The 19,288-nt window shown below is 48.8% G+C and overlaps 1 protein-coding gene across 1 annotated transcript in view; it reads left to right on the top strand.

The window, feature by feature from the left end:
• The first annotated feature begins 11,513 nt into the window (after window positions 1-11,513).
• Window positions 11,514-19,288, top strand: part of YIPF4 (Yip1 domain family member 4) — a 32,017-nt gene continuing 24,242 nt past the window's right edge. The window contains exon 1 of the mRNA XM_056124235.1: window positions 11,514-11,709. Within this exon, the coding sequence (XP_055980210.1) occupies window positions 11,631-11,709 (79 nt within the window). The 5' untranslated portion in view covers window positions 11,514-11,630. The remainder of the gene's footprint in view (window positions 11,710-19,288) is intronic.

Below are 19,288 nucleotides of genomic sequence, written 5' to 3'. Positions count from 1 at the left end.
GGGCCAGAGAGATTGTGCAGGAGTTTAGGCCCCTACTTGGCACACGCCTGACCGCAGCTCTGTTGCTGGCACTGCAGAGGGATCTGGACCCTGCCATGGCAGCCTCAAAAGCCCAACAAATAAATACACAGAGGTTCCAAATACATAAGATCATTTTAAAATGGTCTCCCCAAGCCCCTGTCTATTGCTATTGCTGCAAGGACGGGTCACAGACACACTCGGTCATGGTGCTCTGAGGGCACTGGAGAGCCATGGACCAACTTGGACTCAATGTGCACTGACACTCATTTGTTTTTTGTAATTTTTCAAGGGGCCGATCCACACAGCCCTATGCATTTACCCAGTGAAAACTATGTCCACACAAAGACTTATTCAGAAATGTTCACAAGCAGATGCATTATAAGTGAAAACAATCCAAATGTCTACCAACAGATATAAAAAAAAAAACCCTTATGCTGAATGATAGGAAGAATTCACAAAAAAATATTTACTTATCTATTAGTCAAGTGGGGCTGGAGAGATAGCACAGCAGGTAGGGCGTTGCCTTGCACACGGCCGACCCGGGTTCGATTCCCAGCATCTCATATGGTCCCCCGAGCACCGCCAGGAGTAATTCCTGAGTGCATGAGCCAGGAGTAACTCCTGTGCGTTGCCGGGTGTGACCCAAAAAGGAAAAAAAAGGACTGTATTAGTCAAGTATGGGCTGAGAGATGACTCAAAGGGCCGAGTTCGCAGGGCCAGAGGTTAAGGGATTAAGGCCTTGCATCCTGACAACCCAGAGTAGAATCCTCAGCACCACATGTGGTTCCCTGAGCACCACCAGGGGGCACTTCTGAGCACAGAGTGGAGGAGGTATGGCCCAACAAAACAGAAGAGGAAGAGGAAAAGGAAGAGAAGGAGGGGGAAAGGGAGAGGAGGAAGAGGAAAAGGAAGAGGAGAAGGAGAAAGACGAAGGGAAAAAGAGAAAGAAGGAAAAGAGAGGACCAAGGGAAAAGGAGAAGGAAGAAAGAGGAGGAGGAGAGAGAAGGAAGAAATACATTATCCCAGAGCCTGGCGGCGCTGCTGTCTGTGATCCCGGATGCCACAGGAATTCCCTGAGTCACTGCGCCCGGTGCCACTGAACATGGCTACAGGGGTGAGACCTCAGTGAGCTGTGCTGCGAGGACGGGCAATTGCCATGGGCAGCACGTGTGTCCCCTAGCTAGATTGAGTGTGCACCACACAGTGAGCCCCCTGATATCTACACCCCGAATGCACACTGTCTGCAAAGTACGGAGTGCGACCCCCCCGGTGACATGTGTGCAAAGTCCTGCAGCTAAGTATGACCCCGGTGAGCACCACAACCAAGTGTGTGAGCACGCTCAACAAACATGCGGGTGTGACCCTGCTCACTGCAACAAGCATTCCAGTCAGAGGACAAGGGAGGGAAACAACAGCGTGTCAATGCCCTTTATTTTTTGTTAAGTAAAAAGGAAACACAGGCCAGAAGTAAATTATCTCCTTAGTTGTTTGGGCGATTGTCACGGTCAGCGTGAATTAGAGTTCCCCCCACTAGCAGCGAGGCAGACGGCAGCACTGGCATGGGGAGAAATACTAACTTCAGACCAATCAGTTGAACAAACATCAAAAAACTCATGGTACAAAATTTGTAAGTCTACAACGTACCTCATGGTGTCTCACTAATAAAAATTAAAAAAAAAAAACTTATGGTGGGGAGAAGTCAGAGAGATAGCACAGCAAGTAAGGTGATTGCTGGGCACGTGTCTGGCCCAGGTTCGACCCCCAGCATCCCGTATGGTTCCCTGAGTACCACCAGGAGTAATAACAGAATGCATAACGAGGTATAACCCCTGAGCATTGCTGGGTGTGACTACAGCGCTGATCCTCCAGTTCAGAACTCTGCTCTATGCACTGTATCTTCATTGCCAAAAAATGTAATTCCACCAGCATGCTCTCAAAGTCATGACAGTCAAAACTTTATCTGCTTGGGGGCTGGAGTGATAGGACACTGGGGAGGGCGTTTGCCTGGCACACAGCCCATCTGGGTTCAATCCCTGGCATCCCCTATTGTCCCCAGAGCACCGCCAGGAGTAATTCCTGAGTGCAGAGCCAGGAGTACTTGAGAATCGCCAGGTGTGACCCAAAAAGAAAAAACGAACAAGAAAAAAAGCTTTATCTGCTTACCAAACCAATCTTTCTCTACTTCCTCATTTGATGATAAAACTTCCAATCACCTGAGCACGTGCCTGAGAGTCTTGGATACATATTCTTCCCTTCCCATCTTTTCCCACTGAACACTAAACCCTGTGGACTCTTAGCCTAGCTGTCAGACTTGTCCATATTCTCTTTACTATACTGAGTGCTGCTATCCTGCCCAAGTCAGAACTCTTGTCTTTGCCAAGAGAAGACACCACAAGTCTGCGGGGCAGGTACTTCACAGGCTGAGTGCATGCTTTGCATGCTGGAGAGAGGCCCAGGTTTGATTGACCCTCTAGAGCATCACTAGAAGAAATCCCCCCCAGTAGCCTGATGTGGGACGAAATGAGATATGTCTGACTAGGTCTATTTTAAGCATCATCCCATAAGGATGACCCATCATGCCTTTTCTTCAATTCCTTTGTTTCCCAATAGTTTCAGGGGAAAAGTCCTTAGAATAATGTGCAATATTGTTCACGTAAGAACTGGAGTCAGGACAGAGGAGTAAAGTACTTGTCTTGCTTTTGGCTGACCTGGGTTCATCCCCAGCACCACATATGGTCTCCCAAGCCTGCCAGGAGTGATTCTTGAACACAGAAACAGAAGTAATCTCTGAGCACCGCTGGAAAGCTATACTGTTCATGCTCTCTTCTTCACTTGATCACTTGATCACTTGACTTTGCGTTAATCATCGATTTGCTCGAGCAGGCACCAGTAACGTCTCCATTTGTCCCTGTCCCGTGCTAGTGTAGCCCAATGGCATCTGTTCGTTCTAGGAACACGAAGAGCCTCAAACTGATTGTTCAGGGTCTTGACGAAGAAGTCTGACCATCTGGTAGGTGGGCGGCTATGCGGTCTTTTGACATCCTGTGGAATCCAGTCGGTAATGGCTCTAGTCCAGCGGTCGTCTCCAAATCTCATTATGTGTCCAGCCCATCTGATTTTCGACACCTTGGCAAACTAGACAGCGTCCCTGGTTCTTTATCGTCGACGGAGAGCAGAAATGCTGGTAGATGTGGCAGAAGCCGGGAAAAGCATTCGTAATGCCCGCCTGTCCTTCGCCAACTACAAGACCAAGATGACTGCCCTCTGACTTCCTGATGGATCTATCACATCTTCCAGAAGGGCAATGGAGAAGATTATCCATGACTTCTACTCAGATCTCTTTCAATAGCCACGTCCACCTGCCCACATACCAAATTGTGCAGGATGGATATGAGAGAAAGAATCCAGAGTTCCAACCTCCGTCGACGCTCTCTTCTTCATCTCTGAAATCTCACATTCTCTCCCATGACACATATATTGAACACGTAAAGTAAATGGAATGACTTCATTTCTCAAGTGCACTAAATAGCCTCTGGAATATTATTCAAATTGTCAGCCAACCCCACCCCAATTTTCACCAGCAAATTTTCAGTAATCCTTACAAAAAAGGGCCACACATGGTGATGCTTAGGGCTAACTCCTGTATCTATGCTCAGGGATCATTCCTGGTGGTGCTTGGGGAATCATATTAGATCAAATTTGGGTCAGTCACTGGGACCAGAGTAATAGTACAGAGGAGAGGACCCTTCTTTTGCACATGGCTAATCCAAGTTTGATTCCCCTGAACCCAGTATGGTCCCCTGAGCCCACCAAGAATGATCTCTGAGTGCAGAGCTAAGAGTAAGCCCTGAGCACAGCGGGGTATGGCCCCAAAACAAAACAAAAACACACTCGGGTTACCTGGGTGCAAAACAACTCCCTACTTGCATCTCTCAACCTGCATCATCCGTCCTTTTTGTATCAATTGCTGCCGTCTGGAGAAAACAATCCTGACATTCTGTTTTACGACACTGATGGTGGCACCTTCTTGTTGCTCCACTGCTGATTCATCTTCTCTATCTCAACAGCCTCAAAACCACTGTCTAAATGAAAGTTAAAATTATGTAGCTTGTAAAATGAATATAGGTGTGCTTATGTACACTTTTTAAAACCTAGGTGGGTTTGTAAACCTTGGTATGTTTATCAACAGACAGGCTCTTATAGTGAAGTTGTTCTAGACTATCTCAGGCAGGAGATTTAGATATTGGCTTAATTCTCTTCCTATCTTACCTCAAAAGGAGCTAGACCAGGACTGCTGCTCCTGCTGTGTGTGTGTGTGTGTGTGTGTGTGTGTGTGTGAAACTTTATTCCAACACCAGTCTCACCAACATGCCCTTCCCTCCACCATTGTTCCAATTTCCCACCCACCTCCCAAGCCTGCTGCCTTGGCAGGTACAAAACAGTTTATTGTTTGTTACAACTTATATCTAGTGATGGTGTTGCTAAAGGATTTACTCAGCTGTTATGTGTAGATTGAGTAGTCTTGTGTTATTGTGTTCACTCTGAGTTTAGTGGGCTTCTACTCAATTCTCTCATCTAAGTTCTACTGGGCTATTATCTCCGTAAAGTTTGGAGGTGTTGCTCAACCACATAGGTAGCCACACAGTTCAAGAGCTTTGGCGCTGGGATGATCAACTTGCCTGCATCTCTCTGGCGTCTCTCTGACATCAGTCATGAAGTTTGGTCACTTCTCTGGCAGTGGTGGGAGCTGATGTGGGTGGGTAGGACTGGGGCTTTGGCAGGACTGGACTCAGAGGCTGGGCCTATCTGGAATATCTCAGTTGTGTCTCCAAGATCCGTCATGATGCTTGCTGCTGCTTTTTTAACAAAAAGGTTTTTGCTAGGTTTGGGGGCCACATCCCACAGTTCTCAGGGTTTACTCCTGGATTACTCTGTTTGTGCTCAGAGGACCATATAGGATGGAACCTGACGGCTCCACATGCAAGGCAAGCACCCTGCCCACTGTACTATGACTTTGGCCCCTAAGAGTTATTTCTTACTGAGGTATCATAGTTCACAATACTATTGAAACAACTGATTTACACTGTGCAGAGGTATTACACCAATCCCTTCTCCAGTGTTTCAAGGTCCCTCCACCATGATCCCATGACTGCTCCCTACTTCCCCGACCTCCTGGTTCCAGTTGTACTGATATGTCTCAACCTTTGTTTGCACTGGGATTCTCTAATTCCTTCCTTTGTTTGCACTCTGCATATGAGCAAGATCATCTGTTATTATTCTTTTACTTTCTGGAATTCACTGAACCCAACAGCCTCTAATTCCATTTGAGTTGCAGCGACTGCAAAATTTCATCTTTTTTTCCAAAGTGGAGTAATATTCCATTGGCGTCTATCACTTAATCACTTAATCACTTAACTTCCCGTTAGTCGTCGATTTGCTCGAGCGGGCGCCAGTAACGTCTCCATTTGTCCCTGTCGCGTGCTAGTGTAGCCCAATGGCATCTCTTCGCTCCGGGAACATGGAGGGCCTCAAACCGATCGTTCATGATCTTGACAAAGAAGTCTGACCATCTGGTAGGTGGGCGGCCACGCGGTCTCTTGACATCCCGTGGAATCCAATCAGTAACAGCTCTAGTCCAACGGTCGTCTTTAAATCTCATTACGTGACCAGCCCATCTGATTTTCGACACCTTGGCAAAAGAGACAGCGTCCCTGATCCTTGATCGTCGACGGATGTCAGAACTCCGGATTCGTTCTCTCATTTGAGTGAAACGTGATATTCCAAGCATAGCTCTTTCTATTCTTCTTTGGGAGACCTGAATGGCGTTCTCATCTTGTTTGCGTAGGGCCCAGGTCTCTGAGGCATATGTTAATGCAGGAAGAACAGTGGAATCAAAGAGATGTGCCCGGAGCCGGAGGTTCTTCGTCCTCTTAGCTATTTCTTCGACGTTCTTGAAGGCGTTCCAAGCCGCTCTCTTCCTCCTGCGCAGCTCGGGTGCCAGGTCATTTGTCATGTTGACCTCTCGACCTAGGTACACATAGCTGTTGCATTCGGAGATGGTCGTTCCATTGAGAGCGAATGGGGCGTCAGGAACAAGGCTGTTTCTCATAAACATTGTCTTCGTAAGATTCAGCTGTAGTCCTACCTTTCCACACTCACGGTTAAAGTCGGCCAGCATTTGTGCCGCTTGGCTGATGTTTGGTGTTATTAAAACAATGTCATCAGCAAAGCGGAGGTGGTGTAGTTGCCGACCATCTATCTTCACTCCCATTCCTTCCCATTCCAGTCGTCGCATGATGTTCTCGAGGGTGGCACTGAAGAGTTTTGGTGAAATGGTATCACCCTGCCGCACCCCTCTCTTGACATCAACGATCACTTCTTTGTAGAATGGTGAGATCCTGGTAGTGAATCCGCAATACAGCTCACGGAGGATCCTGATGTATTGGGCTTGAATGCCCTGATTGGCTAGGGCTTCAATGACCGCTTCCGTCTCAACAGAATCAAAGGCCTTCTTTAAATCAATGAACGTTAAGCAGAGCGGCATCTTGAACTCCCGAGAAACCTCAATGAGTTTGGTTATCGTGTGGATATGGTCGATGGTGCTGAATCCTTTGCGGAACCCTGCTTGCTCACATGGTTGTCCTTCATCTAGTGTTCTGCCAATCCTATTCAGGATGACTCGAGTGAACAACTTGTAGATGACAGACAATAGGCAGATCGGGCGATAGTTGCCAATGTCATGGATGTCTCCCTTCTTGAACAGTAGTACGGTCCTGCTGGTTTTCCATTGAGATGGAACCTTGCATTCAGACAGGTAGCGAGTGAAGAGCCGAGCCAGTGTATTGATGAGTACTGACGGCAGGTTCTTCAGGTGTTCAGGTCTGACCTTGTCTGGGCCGGGTGCTGTTTGCTTCTTTACTGACGAAATGGCGTGTCGGATTTCGGAAGGGAGAACGTTGGGAACGACATACCCATCCTGTGGAATTTGGTATGTCGGCAAGTGGACATGGCTATCGAAGAGATTTGAGTAGAAGTCATGGATAATCTTCTCCATTGCCGTTCTGGAGGATGTGATGGATCCATCAGGACGTCGGAGGGCAGTCATCTTGGTCTTATAGTTGGCGAAGGACAGGCGGGCGTTACGAATACTTTTCCCGGCTTCTGCCGCATCTACCAGTACTTCTGCTCTTCTCTCTTTGAGGTCTTCCTTGATCGCATCTCTGCACTGCTTTGCGAGCTCGGACGTTAGCTTGCGGTTGCCTGAGGCATGCGCCAAACCACGCTGGCGAATTAGCTCAAGAGTTTTCGAAGATAGGCGACTTTTTGTGGCTATCTCTCTCTTGGCGTTCCTCGCACATTCATGGAGGTGCTGAACCAGTCGATCGTATTCCTCGTCAATGTTGTCAACAATGGCATCTTCCCATGTTGCCGCAATAGTACCAAAGAGTTCCCAGTTGGTGGTCGTTCTGGGAGTTCTCTTTTTGAACTTTGCAGCCCTTTCTCCCCGCTCTGTGAAGTAGAATTTTGCACGAAGGAGACGGTGGTCCGATCCCGTTCGAAATTTTGGGACAACAGCGACATCAGTCAGGCAAAACCGTCGATTGAATATGATGTGGTCTATTTCGTTGTGGAATCGTCCACCGGGAGACTCCCATGTCCATCGTTTAGATTCTGCCTTCTGGAACTGTGAGTTACCATGAATGGTCTTGGTCGACATGATGAACTCATCATGACACTACTTCCACTACCCAGCCGTCGCCACACTCCAGGACGCTTTCCGGACCCGCGCGGCAGCTCCGGCCTAGACCCACGCACAACTGAAGACCCACAGAACAAGGTAAGCGGAACTCTCTGAGACCTTGGACTCCAGGCTTGCCGGACCCAGGGACAGAGCTTCTCTGCTTGCTCCCACCACCACAGGTGACAAAGGGATTCTAATCAGGAGCCCCACCCTACCCTGCCCTGTCTGCTTCCATCAACCACCCAGGGATCGAATTGTGCACAGGAGACCCACCCTACCCAGATAAATACCCCACTGGCAGACTTCCACTCTCGACACTACTTCCACTACCCAGCCGTCGCCACACTCCAGGACGCTTTCCGGACCCGCGCGGCAGCTCCGGCCTAGACCCACGCACAACTGAAGACCCACAGAACAAGGTAAGCGGAACTCTCTGAGACCTTGGACTCCAGGCTTGCCGGACCCAGGGACAGAGCTTCTCTGCTTGCTCCCACCACCACAGGTGACAAAGGGATTCTAATCAGGAGCCCCACCCTACCCTGCCCTGTCTGCTTCCATCAACCACCCAGGGATCGAATTGTGCACAGGAGACCCACCCTACCCAGATAAATACCCCACTGGCAGACTTCCACTCTCGACACTACTTCCACTACCCAGCCGTCGCCACACTCCAGGACGCTTTCCGGACCCGCGCGGCCGCAAGCGGCCGCGCGACACATCATAAGACACTAAATACCTGTCTTCTGGAATTGTCGTACCATATTTGATAGGGTTCAAATATGGTAACACCTACAAGGGGGATTAGAGGTCACCCCAAAAGCCTCTATACCTCTCGGAAAGACTGGCAAGCTACCGAGAGTATTCCGCCCGCACGGAAGAGCCTGGCAAGCTATCCGCTGTGTATTCGATATGCCAAAACCAGTAACTACAACTGGTCTCATTCACCTGACCCTGAAGGCTTCACCGACATGGCAGCACTGAGAAGGATGAGAAAGGAGAGGCCGACAAAATCTCAAGGCCGACCTAGGCTGCCACAACGAAGGAAGACAAAAATGATCGTCTGTACTTTCAATGCACGTACGCTAGCATCAGATGCATCCATCGAGGACCTGATGGTACAAGCGCGAATGATCAAGTACGACATCATTGGTCTGACCGAGACAAGAAGGCACGAATCTCACCATGCTGTTTTCGACACTGGAGAAGAATTGTTCCTCGGAACATGCGATAAAAGAGGTGTTGGAGGCGTTGGTGTCCTTGTCAACACAAACTTGGCCAAGAGCATTGATTCATTCGAATGCCTAACAACCCGAATCGGACGTTTACATTTGAATAGATGTGGCTCACTGCCTGCAGTTTCTATCTTCGTTGTCTACGCACCAACATCTCATTATGATGAAAGAGAAATCGAGAAGTTCTACATGGAGCTAGAGAAGTTCTATAAAGAAGACCACACCTTCTACAAGATCATTGTGGGTGATTTTAATGCCAAGATAGGACCGAGAAGATCAGCTGAAGAACTTCACATCGGAACCCATGGCCTAGAATGGAACGAACAGGGTGAGAGACTGTCTGAGTTCATTGGCGTCTATATCACAACTTATTTTTGGGGGAGGGTGGAGTGGGGGGCTCACCCGGTGGTGCTCAGGGCTGATTCCTGGTTGTTTCTCAGCACTCAGGGCAGTGCTCAGGGGGGCCCCTGTGGTGCCAAGGAATGAACTCAGGTTGGACTCTGCACCATACGTGCTGTACTATCGCTCAGGCCCCCTACCACAATTTCTTGATTCACTCGTTGTTGGGCACTTGGACTGTTTCTAGATCTTTATTACGAACAGTGCTGCAAAAACACATTATGTGTATATATATTGGATGCGGGCTTCTTAAACTTTTCTCCTCGTGATCTCTTTTCATCCATGAAATTCTTACACACTCCAATATATAGGTATGTAAGTCTAAAAAAATCAGACATTTGAAGACACTAAATCACCAAGAAATTTATTTTTAAAAGTTTAAGAGGCTAGGCAGGACTCCAGTCCCAGCCTCTGGGTCGCGATTTATAGCTTCGCTCCCTTTCTTTTTCTTTTGCTCTGGTGACGTCTTTTTAAATTTCATTTTTAGTCAAAAACTTTATTTTCAAAGAGTTGTTCACCGTAATTGATTATTCAATATTTCAACCCCAACCCCACCACCACTACACCTTTCCACCACCACCCAAGCCTGCCCCAAAGGCAGATGCTGAACAACTTCTTTTGTATTGCTTATTGTGACTAATTGACTAAAAGTGATCCAAAAGGGTGTCCTTAGAGGAAAGTGTGTGAAAATTGTTAGATCTCATCTTGGAGCCATTAAGCCCCTGAAGTAGAGCTCTTTTTAACAAGTTGTTAGAGTTTTGAGTATATATATATATATATATATATATATATATATGTATATATGTATATATATATATATATATATAGGCTGGAGCAATAGCACAGCGGGAGAGCCTGGCAAGCTACCGAGAGTATCTTGCCTGCACGGCAGAGCCTGGCAAGTTACCCCAGACGTATTTGATATGCCAAACACAGTAACAACAAGTCTCATATGATGGAGACGTTACTGGGCCCGCTCGAGCAAATTGATGAACAACAGGAGGACCGTGACTGTGACATATATTATATATATATATATATAAATCAAGATTGGTTGTCTTCTACCTTACATCCCATCAAATAGAGTGTGCTACTCTTGGTGTATCAGTGTTGGCTCCCTTTCTTTCTTACTTTCCGTCCAGCCTCCTTTCTCTCTGGGTGAGGAAAACAGGACCAAACCGCAGACAAGTCACTAAGCGCCCGTGCAGTGACTAAGGGCCGTGGCCTCTCGGGCCTCCAGTCGAGGGGTGACCTCTAACTGACACGTTCCCAGCCGGCTAACTCTTTTTCTTGAATAGGCAAAATTCTTTAGCACAGCGGGTAGGGCATTTGCCTTGCACGCAGCCAGGCTGGCAGACCGGGGTTCTATTCCTTCGCCTGCATGGCCAAAGTCTGGCAAGCTCCCCGTGATGTATTTGACAATGCCAACCACAGAATTGTCACACACAATTGTCACAAATGGAGACGTTACTGGGCCTGCTTGAGCAAATTGATGAACAATGGGAGGACAGTGACAGTGACAGGCAAAGTTTTTTAAAACAATCTACTTATTTTGGGTGGCTGGAGTAGATAGCACAGCGGGTAGGGCATTTGCTTTGCATGCGGCCGACCCGGGTTCGATTCCCAGCGTCCCATATGGTCCCCCGGGCACCGCCAGGGGTAATTCCTGACTGCATGAACCAGGAGTGACCCCTGTGCATTTGTTGGGTGTGACCCCCAAAAAATTCATTATTTTTTTGGTTTTTATTTATCTATTTTGCCAGGCAGGATCCTTCCAACCACCCAGAGACCCAGGCCGGGGACGGCAAGGCCAAGGCGGGACCGCAGGAAGCCAGGGCGCGCCCAGGGGGCGGGGAAGCCAGCGTGGTGCCCGCGGGGCCGGGCGCTTCCGGGCGGCGCCGGCGGCTTCCGGATCCGGGGCGCGGGGAGCCAATGGGCGGGCCGCGCCGGGAGCCAGTGGGCGGGCCGCGCCGGGAGCCAATGGGCGCGCCGCTCACAACGGGCCAATCGCGGCGGCGCTGCCAGTGTTGTGGTCCCGGCCGGCCGGCGTCGCGCTGAGGCCCGAGCCGCGGAGTCGCCGTTGCGGGGCCGCTCGGGCGGCCGCCGGCGCCTTCGCCGTCCCGCTCCTGCCCCCGCCGCGCGCGCCCGCCCGCCGCCCTCGCGGCCGAGCCGAGCCCGGGCCGGGGCGAGCCAGGAGCGAGGAGCGAGCGGCCGCCGCCGCCTCCCAGCGCCGCGCCATGCAGCCGCCCGGCCCGCCCCCGGCCTACGCGCCGCCCGGCGGGGACTTCACCTTCGTCTCCTCGGCCGACGCGGACGGTGAGCGGCGCGGGGCTGGGCGGCGCCCCGGGGCCCGGCCGGGGGTGCGTGCGCGCGCGCCGGGCTGGCGGGGTGGGGGGGGGGGTCGGGTGCGTGTGTGTCCTGTCAGTCTGGCTGGGTTCCGTTTAGGGTGTGTGCGTGTGTGAGTGTGTGGCTGTCCTGTCCGTATGGCTGGGTTGAGTTGTGTGCGTGTGTGTGTGAGTGTGTGCGTGTGTGTCCTGTCAGTCTGGCTGGGTTGAGTCTAGGGTGTGTGTGAGTTTAGGGGGTGTGCGTGTGTGTGTGTCTGTCCTGTTTGTGTGGCAGAGTTAAGTTGTGTGTGTGTCCTGTCAGTATGGCTGGGTTCGGTTTAGGGTGCGTGCGTGTGTGTCTGTCCTGTCAGTGTGGCTGGGTTGACTGTGTGTGTGTGTGTGTGTGTGTGTGCATCCTGTCACTGGCTGGGTTCAGTTTAGGGTGTGTGCATGTGTGTGTGTCTGTGAGCGTGTCTATGTCTGTCCTGTCAGTATGGCTGGGTTGACTTGTGTGTGTGTGTGTGTGTGTGTGTGTGTGTGTCCTGTCAGTATGGCTGGGTTGAGTTTAGGGTATGTGTGTGTGTGTGTGTCTGTGCGCGTGTGTGTGTCTGTGCGTGCGTGTGTGTCTGCGTGTGTGTGTGTGCGTGCATGTGTGTGTGTCCTGTCAGTATGGCTGAGTTTAGGGTGTGTGCATGTGTGTGTCTGTCATGTCAGTATGGCTGGGTTCAGTTCAGTGTGTGTGTGTATCCGCACGTGTGAGTGTGTGTGTGTGTTCTGTCAGTATGGCTGGGTTCAGTTTAGGGTGTGTGCATATGTGTGTGTGTGCATGTCTGTCCTGTCAGTATGGCTGGATTGAGTTTTGCGTGTGTGTGTGTGTGTGTGTGTGTGTGTGTGTCTTGCCAGTATGGCTGGATTCAGTATAGGGGGTATATGTGTGTGTGTGTGTGTGTGTCCTGCCAGTATGGCTGGGTTCAGTTTAAGGTGTGTGTGTATGTGTGTATCCTGTCAGTATGGCTGGGTTTAGTTGTGTGTGTGTGTGTGTGTGTGTGTGTGTGTGTGGCTGGGTTTAGTTTAGGGGTATGTGTGTGTGTGGTGCCCAGTCAGTATGACTGGGTTTAGTTTGGGGGGGGCAGGGGTGTGCTTGTCTGTGTGTTTCCCCCTCATTTTGTCATTTATTTTTGAAACTGGAGTCCTGAGCACAGGGACACGGCGCTGCTTGTCTGCCTGGGGGACACATGCACGTCTAAGCTTCTTTGGGGGGAGGGGCCACACCGGGCAATGGCGGGGGGGGGGGGGGTCGCTCCTAGCTCTGTGCTCAAGAATCACTCCTGGCAGTGCTCCGGCAACCGTCCGTATGGGGTGTTGGGGGTTGAACCTGGGTTGGCTGTATGCGAGGCAGATGCCCTCCCTGCCGTCCTGTGGCTCCCGCCCCTGGTCAGGCTTTTGGTGTTTGAAGTAAAGCCTTTATAAAGCAAGCTTCTATTTTAAGGCTACACACGTATTCTTTTTTTTTTTTTTCATTTTTATTTATTTATTTATTTGCTATAGGAGCACTTCGATTTGTTTAGCCACTGATCAAGCTGACTGAAGCAGGCGTGAATTCCACATTACTTTTTCTTGGTCATAAAGTTGTTCGCAGTCATTGTTTACCTTCAACATTTCAGCCCAGTCCCACCACCACTGTTGCACCTTCCCGCCTCCATTATTTCCCATTTTCCTGCCACCACCCAGGCCTGCCCCGTAGGCAGAGGCGAAATAATTCATTTTGTCTTGCCTGTTACGCCTAGTGTGAGAAGTCGTGCGGCCGCAAAAGCGGCCCCAGACTCCCGGAACTCTAGACATTTTTAGGTATTTGAGGTCTGGAGGCATCTCTCATGTGCTGCTCTCTTCCAAGATTCATTTGAGTCTCTGAATCACGGCCATTAACGCGCTTAAGTGGTGCCCAGAAGCAGTTCTTGGGCGTGACTGCCAGGAAACGGGAAAGGTGGGGAGTGGAGGGAGGTCGCGCATCCCTGACTCCTTGAACATTGGAGTTTTCAGTCACTGGTCCCGCATGCGTGGGTTTTTCAGCAGATTCATTCTCCTTGCGTGGGGGTCTCGTGACAAGCTTGTGAAGGTCGACTAAGTTGCGGAGGCGATGGGGTTCTGGAGGTTTGCAGCTGCCGGATTCATTTGGGGCAGGCAGAGGGACACGCGTGCCCCCTTCCGAGGTGCCCCGGATACGTCTCAGTGGCGTGCTGCTCTCTTCCGAGATGCGTTTGTGAATCTCTGAACCGTGGCCGTTAATGCGCTTAAATGGCCTGATTTTGATCTCTTTCGAGATTTATTTATGGGTCTCGGAAGCAAGACTGATAAACGAGCTTGTCTAGCTGAACTGGAGGTGGGCACGACCCCCACACACCTAACTTCTGGCCTTTTAATACCTCAGGAAACTTGGTCCCAAGTTGTTGGGGTCTACCCAGAGGCACAGCGGCAATTTGGGGGTATCTGGAAGCCTGAAGGCACCATCAGGCTGCTGATGCACTCGCCCTGCAGGTACAGGTTGACCTGCTTGGGTGGCACTGTACCCTCAAGGGCTACATTTCTTTTAAGTGTAACATGAATACTAGGTGAAATGTGTAGCAACCCAGAATATTTTAATCGCTTCATCTTCATTTGGTGGCTTACTGTTTAGGGAGGAATAGAATGCCAGCTCTTGGTTGACTGGACGTTAAAAGAATGTGTTAGGTCTTAATGTGCATTCAAGGTTCTGTTTCTCTTTTTTCCATATTCTCTCCTCAGGCGTTAACTTCCTCAAATACAGCTAAGCCATCTGACAGAATTATACAGCTACTCAACCCCTTGGCTCTGTATACTAGCCAAGAAACCTTGAAAATAATATAGTCTCTCTAGATGGCATCCAGAGTTACTCAGATTCGATTCCTTATCTGTCCAAGGATACGTAGACGAGGATAGATGTACCCTGTAGTGTCCCCTTATATAAAGACGTCGTGAAGTGTAAATTTACAGAGTATCTTGAGCATGTGCCTCTGTAGAAGAATCCTGCTGAGTTCTATTAGAGATGTAGTGAAATTCAGTAGTCTCCCTCTGTTGGATGTGGAATCGAGAGCTAGTCCTCTTCTCGAATTCTTTTCACTAAATCATGGTGCTTCTCAGAGTATTTAGAGACTGAATGTTGCATCTCAAGTCTGGTTTTTTGAGTCTTGTTTTTGTATCCTGAACTTGACCGGTTACTGTTTATGTGATACTAGTCTCTTTGAACTTCTGTTTTCTTATTTCATAGTATATAATAGTAATAATAACAGTATGCAAGTACTTTGATATTTTGCAAAAGCAAGGAAGCAAGGCACTTACTGCTTTATCTCGCAGAGTTAAGTTTCCAATCCCTACTTACAATGCTGTGGTTGTGTGGATTTCAGTATTGGTTCCACAGTTTTTCAGTTGTTCTTCAGCGTGAATATTTGACTCTGTAATTCCAAGCCTTTTTTTCATAAGCAAGACCCACAAGTACGAGTTAGAAGAACATGAGCTATGTGTGCATTAGCCAGTAAATGAATAGTGGAATTGGACTGCATATTCACTGTCACTGTCAGTTATTCATCGATTTGCTCGAGCGGGCCAGTAACGTCTCCATTTTGAGACTTGTTACTGTGTTTGGAATGTTGAATACGTCATGGGGAGCTTGCCGGGCTTTGCTGTGCGGGCGAGATACTCTCGGTAGCTTGCCGGGCTCTCCGAGAGGGGCGGAGGAATCGAACCCGGCTCAGCCTGGCTGGCTGTGCGCAAGGCAAACACCCTACCGCTGTGCTATCGCTTCAGCATATTCACTACTATGGTATAAAACTTCTTATGAAACCTGTGATGAAATTCATGTGTATAAATACAAAAGTTTAATGAAGTGTATAGAAGTTTTTTAATTGTTTTCTGCACCACATCTGAGAGTGCTTAGGGCTTATTCCTGCTCTGCTCAGGGATCAATCCTGGTGCTTGGGGATCCATGTCAGAGGCATACAAGACAAGCACCTTAACCCCTGTACTAGTGGAGTATAAAACTTCAAGCAATCCATGGACTTTACTTTGCATCAAATAATTCTTTGCCTATTTTATGTTAACAGCAACACCTGGGCATTGCCTGGGATTTTTACTAATTCAGAATCTGTCCATTGTAATTTTCTTTCAATTGAAAGAAAAAGAGTTTTTTTGCTTTCTGGACCACATATAGCTGTGATCAAGGATCACTCCTGGTCATCTTGCAAGACAAGCGGTCTAACCCCTGTACTGTCCAGTCAAGTGTGATTTTTTTTTTCTTTTTTCTTTTTGGGTCTCCTGGCTCTGCACTCAGGAATCACTCCTGGCGGTGCTCAGGGGACCATATGGGATGCTGGGAATCGAACCCAGGTCGGCCATGTGCGAGGCAAACACCCTACCCACTATACTATCACTCCATCCCTGATTTGTTTTTTTAAACAAGTTCTCTTAATGATTTTAATGCATACGAAAGCTTGAGAGGCATTGGTTTATAATATTTCTAAAGCGCAGAAGAGGAGGAACTGGGTGATAGTGCAGTGGCTGGGGTGCTTGCTTTGCACACGGCAGACCAGAGTTCAGTCCCTGGCACCCATAGGGTTCCTAGAGCCCTTCAGGAGTGATCCCTGTGTGCAGATGTAAGAGTAAGTCCTGAGTGTGGCCCAAACAACTCCCACCCCACCCCACCCCACCCCACCCCACCCCGCCAAAAAAGCCAAAGAGGAGGACCTTTTTTTTGTTGTTGGTTTGGTTTGGGTCATAGCTAGTGTTCCTCAGAGATTACTCCTCACTCTGCATTCAGGGGTCTCTCCTGGCAGACTCTGGGGACCATGTGGGATGCTGAGGATTGAACCTGGGTTGGCTGCATGCAAGGCAGGCCCCCTATCTACTGTATTATCTCCCTGGCCCCAGAGGACTGGTTTTTTTTTTCTTTTGTAACTGAAAGATAGCACAGCGGGTAGGGCGTTCGCCTTACAAGCGGCCAACATGGCCGACCCGAGTTCGATTCCTCCGCCCCTCTCGGAGAGCCCGGCAAGCTACCGAGAGTATTCGATATGCCAGACACAGTAACAACAAAGTCTCCAATGGAGACGTTACTGGGCCCGCTCGAGCAAATCGACGATCAACGGGAGGGCCTTTACCTTTACCTTTTAACTGAAAGATAAGGGATATATTGCTGAATTTTGTAGGATCAGTGTTTCATATATGTAGGATGGAGCAAGGAACAGCACAGGGAAATACATGACATCATAAAATGGTTTAATAAGGAAAAATAAAACAATAAAGAACGTAATGTCTTAATCAGAGGAGGAAGTGCTTAACTGTGCAACAGAAGACCAAGAAGGCCGTCAGAGACAGATGAGGTCTGTTTGTGTTTTTTTATTTTGCTCTGTTTGGGGTTAACCTGGTGGTGCTCGGCAGCTGCTCCCTGTGGTCTGGGGGGTTACTGAAGGAACCTGGCCTCCTGCGTGCAGAGCACACGCTCTCTGAGCTCTGGCACGGACGTCTGTGTGAAAGGGTAGATAGGGAAATCGCAGTTTGGAAACGGGGAAGAGGAACATTCAGGTAGCCAAGTATAGTAATCGGTTGAGTACAGTGTTGATATCTCAAATATCTCGGTCTTTTTGGACCTCACAATTCTCATTTAAGCTATATGCTCCTTGAGGTTAGAAGCTGAGTTTTATTGCTTATCTTTACCTTATCTTGATGTATTTGATATGCCAAACACAGGAACAACAAAGTCTCCAATGGAGATATTACTGGGCCCGCTCGAGCAAATCGATGAACAATGGGAGGCAGTGGCAGTGACAGTGATCTTTACCTTACCCACTGCCTCCCCTGGTATTTGGTATACAGCAGGAACTCGGTAAGTGTTTGATGGCTGATACCTTTTTGATTAAGATAAAGTTGTTAACTCAGCAATAGTTGCAAAGGCACGAATAGAGAGACTACCAAGCCGGAATGGTGATACAAGAATTTTCCCGTCATATTTGTCTATATTGAAATACTAATTTTTCCTCCAAATCTTAAAAGAAAGGGTTTTGTTTTGTTTCGTTGTGTTTGGTTGGGTTTGTGGGCCACACCTGGCTGTGCTCAGGGCTTACTCCTGGCTCTGTGATTCAGGAATCACTCCTGGTTGTGCTCAGGGAACCATATGAGGAGCTGGGTTGGAACCCAGGTCAGTTGATACAAGCAGGTGCCCTGCATGCTGTCCTGTCTCCAGCCCCTCTGCCGGCTCCGTACAGACATACACTTCCCTAGGGGTGGGGATGTAGCCCATGGCCTGTGGCTCTAGGTTTGTCCTCAGTCCTCCACTACAGAACCATTTACCTTTAAAATAAAGACAGGGTTTTTGTGGGCTCTTTCCTTTGATATTTGTGTGATAATAATTTATCCCTAACCTTCCACAGTTTTTGGAGATTTTTGTCATGACCTTCCCCTGCCTGTTTTCCCTTAGATTTCTTATTCCTTCCCCGCTTATCAGATTATATTGGAATGACTCCAGATGAACTGTGTAACCATTCTTAATTTTCTGTGGGCACCCCTTAGCTCAGGACCTTGTCATTTTTCATCTCCACTCTACAATTGTCTTCTGACCAGATTCCCTGCTCAAGTCTCTCTCCCATTCCCTCCCTCCATTTTTGGGTTTGTTTCTGGGCCACACATGGCAGTGTTCGGGGGTTACTCCTGGCTCTGCACTTAGAAATCCTAAGGGATGCTGGGGATTGAACCCAGAGAGACTGAGCGCAAGGCAAGTGCCCTGCCGTCTGTGCTTTTGCTCCAGCCCCTGGTCTCGCCCATCTGAAATCGGCTTTCTTCTGGCAGCTAAGGTTGCTCCAAGACACACATTTGCTTTAGTAAAAGCCTTTACTGCCTTGTGTTGATTTAAGATATGTTGTGCTGTTTGTCCTTCGAGTAATTAGTCTTTTAACCAGCACACAGTGGTAGACTGTAAACCAGGCACTATATTTAGAATCAGAGATATATGATCAGAACAGAATGGGGGATGTGGCTTCGTGATGGAGCAAAAGAGCTTTGCGTGTTCAAAGTTTCTGGGTTTGTTCCCCAGCATCACTTGCCCATGCCTGCGACATCACTACTATAGGATTTGACCCTCAATTGATTCTTTAATTTTAATTTTAATTATTATTATTATTATTGCTTTTTGGTCACATCCAGTAGTACTCAGGGGCGAGTCCTGGCTCTGCACTCAGGAATTGCTCCTGCTGGTGCTCGGGAACCACAAGGGATGCGGGAGATCAAACCTGGGTCAGCCTCGTGCAAGGCAAACGCCCTCCCCACTCAGGTCCCCCAGGTTTCCTCAGTTGATTTTTACAAAAAAAACAACAAAAGCACTTTGTCCCTGCCAACCTAGAACTTGAAGTGATTAAGCAAATAATCACAGATTTGTGGTTTTATAAGCCATGACGGATGCTGTGAAGGAAAATCCAAGGAACCTTGGGTGAAAGGGATCCTGGTTCATTAAAAAAATTGAGAGGCTTCATATGACGAGAGCAGAGGGTCTAGAGGGAAGGCAGAAAACT

This window comes from Sorex fumeus, unplaced genomic scaffold (genome assembly GCF_029834395.1).
Source record: "Sorex fumeus unplaced genomic scaffold, SorFum_2.1 ptg000006l, whole genome shotgun sequence".
Classification (NCBI taxonomy): domain Eukaryota; kingdom Metazoa; phylum Chordata; class Mammalia; order Eulipotyphla; family Soricidae; genus Sorex; species Sorex fumeus.
The sequence above is the reverse complement of the archived record's forward strand: the minus strand, read 5'-3'. Positions and strand labels throughout refer to the sequence as shown.